General features: G+C 53.1%; 1 protein-coding gene across 2 annotated transcripts in view; it reads left to right on the top strand.

The window, feature by feature from the left end:
• The window catches only part of LOC113218322 (uncharacterized), a 230,812-nt gene that overhangs the window by 202,764 nt on the left and 18,048 nt on the right, over positions 1-10,000 (top strand). For both annotated transcript variants that reach the window (XM_052264893.1, XM_052264894.1), the window contains one exon: positions 8,896-9,029. In XM_052264893.1, the coding sequence (XP_052120853.1) occupies positions 8,896-9,029 (134 nt within the window). The remainder of the gene's footprint in view (positions 1-8,895; positions 9,030-10,000) is intronic.

The raw sequence follows: 10,000 nt of genomic DNA on the forward strand, positions 1-10,000 counted from the left end.
CTTTGTCGTCGACGGCGATGGTCATGTTCTCGGTCGAAGTGGACAACAAGCCAGCCGACAGCACGCTCCGCTTGTGGGCTGACACCGTTGGGGTCCATGTGAGCGCGACGCCGCTGGCTCCGAGCAGCCGTCCACTCTGGCCCAGTGGATAGCGAGACAGATTCGTAACAACAAGTCTCGTGGTTCTACTCCCGCTGGGTCCGGCTGGCAGACCGTCCTGCCGGCCGCCTGGCGTCTTTTTCGCGTTTTCGCTTCACTGGGCGGCGTTCTCTTGGCGTTCTTTCTGCGTCCTCCTCGCGTCGTGCACGCGAGAAAAACGCCAAAATTACACCCAGAAACTTGTAGGAAACATCAGAATACGCGACAAAGACGGCAAAACGAGGAGAGCACAGACACGAGTTCAACATGAGTCGCTCACCAATCGACCGCGGTGGAGGCTGGAGGCGCCGTCTATCCGCTGTGGTCCCGGTGTTCATTTCGCGTTCTTTAGCCATGCTGAATGCTACTTTAAAGGGGAACATTTGAAGTTATAATCTTGTGCATCTTGTGTTTTTTCGGGGGAAGGATAACGCGAGATAAACGCGAATAGTCTCTGAAGATTTTTACCCGGGTCATTCTTTGTCTACCTCAACCCTTTCTATATGTCACCCCTTCTTTCTCTAACCTGAATTTTTATTTTTATTCGTGTTCCCCTACTCCTTTCCTTCGCCATTTCCTCTCACAATAGGCGCTGTTCCAGGCCTCCATCTTAGCAAAGCTTTCGCGGGCGAAAAAGGCTGCATGTCAAACTAGACGATGCACTGTCTTCTTCGCGACAGAACAACAAACAACGACAACAAAAAAACACTTCTGTTGCGCAACGCTGTTTGCAGAATGAGAGCAGAAAAAAACACGGGTTTGATGTTTGTGCTCGAGTAATTGAACGACGGACGGAAGGGCGGTAGCGCTGTGGGGTGCAGCGGGGCGTGGCGCGGGACACAGTGCAGCCAGGCACACTGTGTGTGTGTGCCCACTGACAATGGCCCGCTATTGAGTGCCACCACACCGTGGTGTGTGAGTGAGTGTCTGCGTGTTTTGGGCCTGTGTGCATCTGCTGACCGGGAAACGCTTCCATCGTTGTCGCAAAGTTTCTTTGTAAAACGTACAGAGTACCGGGCGATTCATATAAGACGCAGCACAGGGGCGGGCGGGTTTGTCTACGCAAGGCAAGGGGCTATGGTGCTTTGCGGAAGAGTGGGTATGCAAACCCGTGCGCTCCTGCGTCTTCTCTGAATCACTCGGTACAGCAGGATTGAGAAGAAAAACAAATACAGAAATCTACCTGATGCCGCTTGGTACACTCTGGATTCGACCGGAATGTTTTCCCTCACAGATACTCCCGGCACGTTAGCATCTAAAACTAGGTCCGTTCTGTGGTTTCGTATTTTTAGGTCCTATGGTTGTTTAATTAGCGACTAAATTTTTGAGCGAATGTAATTTATACTTCGCAAAAAGTGCCATCTTCAATAAAATATATCCGTTTTAGAAACGGCAACTGAAATTCGGCCACCTGATTTCTTCCCTCCCCTTAACCATTTTAATGCTGTAATAACACTGTTTGTTTTGGTGTTTTTTGGTTACTTATAATGTAGTACAGCGGGCTATTGTAGTTAAGAACGTAAGGACCGTGCAAGTGGGACACGAACAGAAATGATGAGTCGTAAGCGTTGCGACCCCCATCACAAGCTTTCCCCGCCATAGGCCAACAATGTCGTTTATTTGAAGCGGAGCGAAAGCGAAACGGCGCGGCGTGTTTCATACATCGGTCTCTGCCGAAATGGAATATGGAAAGGCTTTTGGAACTTGTTGCTTAACAACATCCCTGTGCCTACGGCCACACGCTGCGCGGCCCTCTTTGAAGTCCCCTCCGCGTCGCTCCGCTCCCATATACGCCCCCCAACCACTCCCCAAATCTGCCTATGTAGACCGACGGCATGCCGCTCGCTTCGTTTCCTTTCCGCCGTTTCTCTTAATGCTGTCGCAAAAATACTGAGTAACTTTTCAATTCCTTCCTATACGGGGTCAAATGACGTCCTGAACACCACCCCTCTCCCTCAATTATCCCCAGGGACCAGGTGTTTGGGTTCGTCACGTCCCGTTGCGCCCTGCAACGCCTCACTACGCTCCGCCACGCCCCGCCACGCCCCGCCACGCCGCCCGGGGGGACGCGACCCCATCAATCAGCAGAGCCGCACCGACCGACTATCGTGTGAATGCACCGCGGCGCCAGACCGTAAACAAATGCCTGCTGTTTATCGGCGGAAAATAGCAGCTTGCAGCCCATTTATCCGGCATTTTCCCAAAACAGTAGGCTCGATGTAGTGAACAAATAAATGGCAGAGGAGCCGAATCACGGACGAATAGGTGTTAAACGCATGTGTCCGGTAGTTGCACACGAAGCTCACACTTACAAAATTTACATTTGTCGATTGCGTTGACCAATGCTAAGTATTGTTGGAAATGTGAACAACACATTATTATTTGTCAATATTGGCTAGGGCTAGGCTACATTAATGAAATAGTACTTTTTTTTGCGTTTAGCGAGTAAATTTGCAAAAATTTTATATGGTGAAATTAGAAAATTCTTGTGACATTATGTACCGACTAGAACTTTTTATACGAGCAAAATCAGTCTTTTCCAAATTTACGATACCGATTGTCTGTTGTAAATCGCAAGATCGCAAGTAAGTAAAACCCATAATGCCAATAGACAAATATACTTTTACGGTGTACCTCCCGGCGCTACGGAGGCGCGTGGGAGGGTGCTGTTGATCGCCAGAGTGATTAAAAATGCATCCGACGCCTTGCTTCGATTATCGCCGCTGCCCGCGGCGGGTCGAGGAGGAAAATGAAACAACACCAGTGTCAGGGAAGCAGCAGGCGTCCGACCCGACCGCAATGAAGATCTTTTGCTGAGTTGTTTCTCATTTCCCTGATGGATGGGTGGACTGACGCGCGCACCGTGACGTCGCATTGCAAACGTGTTAATAGAGATTGGCCTGTGACCCTCGCGTACCGCATCACTCCCAATGGGCGTGAGAAATTACTGCGGGGGTTTAGGGAGGACGCGGTGCTGCTGGCTGCATGTCCATCAAGCGTCGTGGTGCCGGTTAGTCGATGAAATGACTGCGAGACAGAATAGTTCCGTTTGCTGCTTCGCAGCCGAGTGCGGATCGGAGTCGTATTCCGGAAGAGTGCGTCCCGCGCGACGCTCTCCAAGCGCCCCCACCCTCCACCCCCTCCCCTTTTGCGGCGAAACACATCTCGCGTCCACAAACCTCTTGGGGTTTGAGGCAGAAATGAGGGAAGCTTCCCACGCACTGACAAAAAGAAATGTTTGGAACGAAAGTATAAGAAATGCGCGGATGACAAAGTCTTTTCGTGGAAAAATATACATACTTTGACACTTGTGTTAATATTTTTCACAACACCCTCTTCTACCGCTATGGAGGGGCACTAAGCGCATCTCCAGCCAAGTATCCAGCCATAGCAGCAAGACCCGTCTCCCCTAGCGAAAGAGGGCGGCGCTACCCTCTTTCCTGGAGCTGCGGTTGGCAAGGAGAGAGAAGAGGAAGAAGGGGGAACGGGAGGACGGCGATGACGGTTAGCTGGAACGCGATAGGAACAGGCGTCCGACTGACCTCCTTCTGCTCCTGGCTTCCCCGCCCGCCTTCCGAGCTGTGCAACAGCCTTATCTGCAATTAAGTCCTGTCATGGCGTATCTGGTCGGGACCAACCACTCCATTGACACGGCGCCGCTGCTGCTGCGCTCGGCTCGGGCCGACGACGACATCGCAGGCGGGCTCCCTCTCCGATACGAGACGCGGAGTGAGGAAAGGGAAAGGGGGGGGGGGATCTGAAGGTGGTGGAGGGGTAAAGAGGGGGTCTGAGAGGGCGAAGCGGGTATCGATAGGCGGCGATATCTACACGAGCATTTTGGTAACACACGACATGTTCTCACAAAAGTGCTGTCTCACTATAGGTTTGTTTCAAGAAACGGGAAGAAACAACACAACAACAACAGCAAAAAATGTGCGAGAGGTGACCAGTTTCCGTCCGCATTTCTTTTGTTTCCGTTTCCCACATATAATATGAGTCCCGCTCGCCATACGAGAGCAGTGCGCGCGCGGTCCCAATCATGATTGCTTTCGTGCGAGGTAGATGATAGCCACACAAATATGCGGGGAGGGGAATGGCAAGCGCGGCACGCTCGGCATTACCGAGGCCTGATTAACGCGCGCAAACCGCATGGGTGTGAGCCCCCGGCGCCCTCATCCTCGCCCCCCTCCCGACTCAACATCAGGTTTTCCACAATACTGCTGCTGCGCCGCGCCGCTGAAAAATATTGATGCCATCCGTCGCTGTGTGCGCGGCCATGTGTAAGGGCGCTGTACAGGCTAATCACCGACACGAACAGCCATTCATCATAGTGTGTCACTGCGGCCGCAAGCTCACACACACTCATCTCTCCGACCCAACCCTGCAGTCTACTATTACCGTACTGCCCTGCTGTGTTGTTTCTGTGCTGTTGTATACTACGCACAAAACTTTTTCATACTTACTTGTTTCTTAACAATCTGGATTTACTTCGGATTTACGGCCAGGTGAGGGCGTTTTGTTCAACGAAATATTTATATATAACTGGCTTTGCCGGACAAGGTTTTCCCTCCCCTCCACCCTTCTAATCTAGAGACCACCCTTCCCTCCTCCCCCTTTTCCAGCGATCTCACTCTCCCAAGCCCGGGGGCGCGGGGCATTTAATCACGCAGACGAATTACCTCCACCTTTGGCCGAAACTTTTCGCGAGCTTGAGGTGCTGCTCGAGTATTCGCAAAGTTCATCGGAAAGACGCCCGGCGCCGCCGCCGCCGCCTCTAGAGCGGCCCGCGCCCCGCCACGCCACGCCCCAGTATCCTGGCTGGTGGGGCCGAGTCGGGGGCGGCCCCCCAACAGCTCATACAAAGTTACGGGCGCGGTGATTTTGAGCGCGGCCTAGGCCCCATGAGAGGCTGCTCCCCGCCCCAGCACGCCGCGCCACGCCCCATCCGACGTAACGGCGGCGGCGGCGCTGCGCCCAGCCAGTGTGTATCCCAGCACAGCCGCCCGCTCGACGTGTTTTCGCTGCCGTGAATCAAACCGTTGCCTCCTCTTCCTCGTGTCCCGGGCCCGACGGCCCGGCGCGCAGAGCCCCACCGCCGTCGCCGCTCCCGCACCTCCTTGGCCCGCCTCAAGCCGAGCCCGGCGTCCATAAGGGCCACAGCATATACACAGCCCACTGTTAACCTGCGCCTCGCACCTCCCACACCCACACAGCCCGCCTTAACATCACACCTGGCTACAGTGTTTCCACGCCTCCCCCCTTCCTACCCTTCAATGTTTCCCCCTCTACGCCTATTTACACCTTGTGTGTGTGTGTGTGTGTGTGTGCGCGCGCGCGCGCGCGCGCGTGTGTTTGTAAAGTTCCAGGGTCGGTCTGGCCATTACCGCCAAGGTCGGGGCGACGTGCCAATCACGGGCCGACGCAACAATCCCTGTGGGCCGCTGGGCCTCGACGGACGGGCGACCTTCGACCCCACGACAGGCAGCGATCCCTCACGCGGGTCATGAGCCTATTATTATGACGAATTTGTCAGACCCTCTTTTATGGCAAAAAAAGCCGGGGCATCGAGCTCACAGATTACGAAATTAAGAGGGTGGGTGAAGTATATTTGCTCGCGCGGGGGAGGGATTGTTGCGTCACCTCCCTAAAGCGTATATTATCATCACCTTCGCCTCGACGCCCTGATTGCGTTAAGAGGTCTTCCCCCAGGGCATTTCGCCGCTCTTCTTCTTCGCGAGCAGATGAGAGAAGGTGAGCGAGAGAGAGAAAGAGGGAGAGAGAGCGAGAGAGAGATAAGGATGGGAAGCAGCTGGAGGAGACTCGAGTGCACGAGCCACATCAAGGCACCGCACAGGCGAGTCGGTCGCCTTCTTCCTCTCTCTCACACACACTCGCGAACTCTCACACGCACACACACACTCTCACTCAAGCTCACACCCACACGAGCTCGCAGGCTGCCAGCGAAAGGTAGGAAGTGTCTGCTGTGGTCTCTCCGCTTCCTTTTCTCCCCCGGCTGTCTTGCCGGGGATTGTGTTTGTTTGAAGTGCGACCTGAGAGGCGCAGCGAGGCGCAGCGTAGCGCAGCCTGGCACGGCGGTGGCAGAGAAGAGACTCGACCTGTCACAATGGAGGTATACACGCTTCCGGAACACGCTGTTGTGGTTGGCATGTAGCTTTGAGGCGCCGCCGCGCAACTCCGCCTCTCTCTCTCTCTCTCTCTCTCCCCTAACCTCGCGCGCTCTCTCTTTCTTTCCTCTCCTACCGAGTTTACGTGCGGCCGCAATACCAAGTAGAGTTGACACGCAACCTCCCGAGACGCTGCATGGCACCTCACATGACAACCCTGTGGGCCCTCGCCTCCCCTGCCAGCCAGCAGCGGGGCCTGAGCCGGGCTTTGCGCCCGGTCTCGAACCTCTACGCCCGCCTCGCCCTGCCAAGCTCTCCCGCGTGGGCGTCACTCTCGCAAATGTGCATGGTGTAAGGTCACGTCGGCCATGCAAATCTTCTTTCCCCGACTGAGACTTGTGCGGTCCAAAATGGCAGAGCGACGCCGGCGTGCTGTCAGAGGGCGTACCCTTATGACCTGTTCAGACATTCCTTTGAACGCCGTGGGCCGTGTGGGGGTTCAAGCGGGACCTGGCTGCTGCGGGCTGCGGGCTGGCGCGGGAGTCCGTTTGTCATCGTCGGAGAGAAGAGAAGCGTGAAGGGATGCTGGGCTGGGAAGAGAAAAGAGATCAAACTCGTAGTTGTTTTAGGCTGCGGACAGCGCTGAGTCGGGGGCCCTGAATAATACAGCGGGGAGGGATTAAAGATCGTCTTGGGCCGCTTGGCGCCCGGGCGTAGACAAGCTGGGGTGGGCTTTTCATGTTTACTGCAGTGTCCTTTAAGGACCGGGCTGCAGGCTGGACTGAGTGCAGCCATTCGATACAATCGACCACTTCGACGCGATTCGATTCGACTACTACTACTACTGGCTCCCTTCACTCGACTCGTTTAGTTCCCTGCTGAGAGCTTGGCCAGGAAGTGGGGGTCGGGCCGGGCCTCGGCCGCCGTCATCACAATAGCCTTGTATCAACAGCTGCCCCTTCCCCTTTTCCCCTTCCCCTCCATCACGCCAGCCGGGACGGGCCCCACACGATAGACCAGTCACTTTTCAACAAAATACTTCCATTTTTCTCGCACGAACACACGTCGCGTGTTTTTGTCTTTGTTTATTTATTTAAGGCTGGCCTGCTCGATATAGATTTGACAGCTTGCTCCGGGGGTTCCGGGCGAGAGCGGCGACGGAAGAGGAGTGGGCGATGCAAAGTGTAAAACAGACGGAGAGGTCACCGTCCTCTCTCGCTCGGGATACACTGATACCCGTGAAAAACGAAACGTATATGTGCCATATAATTCCCATACACGTCCCGTATATGACCGGAAGATGCTGTATATGTTACATATACAGTGCCATATATGTGGACATATATGCTACCATATATGGGCTGCATTTACTGTATATGGGAGAAATTCGACGTATATGGGGGTAGTCTGCCGTATATGGGTCCATTTTGTGAACATATATGTCATCATATATGGGTTTGGAGCACGCATCTATGTCGGAAATTCGCCGTATATGGGAAGATCACGTTAGATATCAATAACGTCTAAAATTGGTAAATATCCGTTGACGTTGTCGTACGAAAAATCACTTTCAATACATATCGCAATGAGCACGAAATTTGGTCGACCGATCGTAATGCTCTAGCCTGATTTAACTTCAAGCCACAGTAATTAATATAACGACACATCGATTGAGATAGTTCTGATTTTCGCCGCTAGATGGCTCTCTAAGATAAAAAGAACATTTTACAGTCTTTTCTACCGTAAAATTACGTCAAGGACAGTTTTGGTCACGATTTTAACTGTGACCCTCTTCGGAATGACCTCCCTGATGCTATGCACACTTGGATTTTAACAGACACCATTCTGTGTCGTGAATAATCGTAATTGAATTTTATTCTCGCTGCTGATCAGAAACCGCGGTTTAATGACACCTAGGCGCCGTTTCCGTGCGTGTGTGAGGTATACACCAAGTACTTCGCAGCGAAGATGAAATTTTTGTAAAGTGTGGAATCAAGTCCGAACTGACTTGACTCCGCACGTCATTGGAGTTGTCACTCCAATTACCCAAACTTTGTGAAAACGAATCACGATAGCCCTCCTCGGAGAACACTGTTACTTTAGAGCTTTTTGTTGCTACTTCACGTTCCCCAGCGAAGTACTTTCATTGACTGCACCCTAAATGCATCCACCAAGGTACGCAAACATTTGTCACTAAGGAACTTAAGGAAAAACTGACCACACGGCCCATATATGAGACATATATGGCGTGGCGCTTATGGCCAATATATGGCCGTATATGGCAATATATGGGATATATATGCACAAGTTATATGTCAAATATATGTTTGAGCGCGTCCGGACATACATGGCGCCATATACGTGCCGTATACAATTTTTTTTTTCACGGGTAACAGCGAAAACCCAAGTTTTCAACTCAGTAGTTGCACACTCACAAGTTCCATGTAACTTGCCATGCAAGTGTTCACCGGTTATACCGTGAAAAATACATTGTTCGCGTAGTGACAGTCCCGGCCCATCGCCGTCATCCCAACAACCCTCTCACTCGATCTGTGTTAACGGTGTATCTGTTCAATTTATAACTACGAATTTATTTATAAATCTTTATCTTTTGGTAATTTCCGTGTTGCAGTGAAGCCCGAGGGACCGCCGCATATAACAACGTCGAAGAACTCTTATGACCCCGGGGAGACGCTGCTTGCCACCTGCGTGGCCCAGCCGTCACAGCCCGCCGCCGAACTGTCCTTCTACATCGGCGACCGAATGGTAAGCAGCAAAGTGGATCGTTAGCAGCAGCGATACCTCATACCTAAGTTCAATACGTACCTTTAAACCTTGTTTGTAATGCTTTCAATAACAAACTAGGACACTTATTTTTGGGTCCACGCGGGAGTAGATCTTAGACCTCTCCCACGCAAAGTGCTAATGCCGATCTTCCTTTAGCCGAGGATTGCTGGTGGTATCTACTGTCTGAAAAAATGCACAGTGTTGTATTTTGAGGGTGGCGACGACGAAAGTAGCATTCTCCGAATCCCACCAAAAAGTCACATGCGAATAGAGGGTCTCGAAATGTGCAAGCGCGCGCCTTGAGGTATGAATAGCCTTCGCGGCGACGCCGCGGCAGACGATGGTGTATGCATTCCGAGCGCGCCGCTGACGCCGAAAACAAAAGGGACAACGAAATAAAATAGAATAAAAAGGGAAAGGCGGGCGAGCCACCGCCGCCGCAGCCGCAGAGGTACGCCATTTATTTGCAAGGGGTACGCCGCGCCCGGCTCGACCCCAAGCTGCCTGCTCGAGAATAAATAATATAAACACAAGAAGATACGGGTGATAAATCACGACCGACTTGTTGCCATTCAAAACGGAGCGATATTTCAGTGCCGCGTCCCGGGGAGCCCCGCTCATCCGGTGTCTGCCGCACGGCCGCGCGTGTGTATTGCGGATGGAAGCGCGCCCGCGCGAGCTCTCTGCGGTACGCGCACGAGTGCTGCCATCGCCATTGCTGGGTACCGCGCTGGATACCAAAGTTAGTTACTAACATTCCTTATGTGCGAGTTTACTATAATGTGATGTCGGTTGTTACATTCTGAACGGCTCAATCAGAGCTGTAGCGCTGCTATGCTGCACGGTGGCGGCGCGCGGACGGCGCCTGTGGAGCGCGGGGTAGGCACACCCGCCCGACAGCCGTGCGTGACGGGACGGGCCGACTCCCAGGCGCCTTCGCTCGCCCCCCC

This window comes from Frankliniella occidentalis, unplaced genomic scaffold (assembly GCF_000697945.3).
Source record: "Frankliniella occidentalis isolate FOCC.00 unplaced genomic scaffold, Focc_3.1 Scaffold22, whole genome shotgun sequence".
Taxonomy (NCBI): Eukaryota; Metazoa; Arthropoda; class Insecta; order Thysanoptera; family Thripidae; genus Frankliniella; species Frankliniella occidentalis.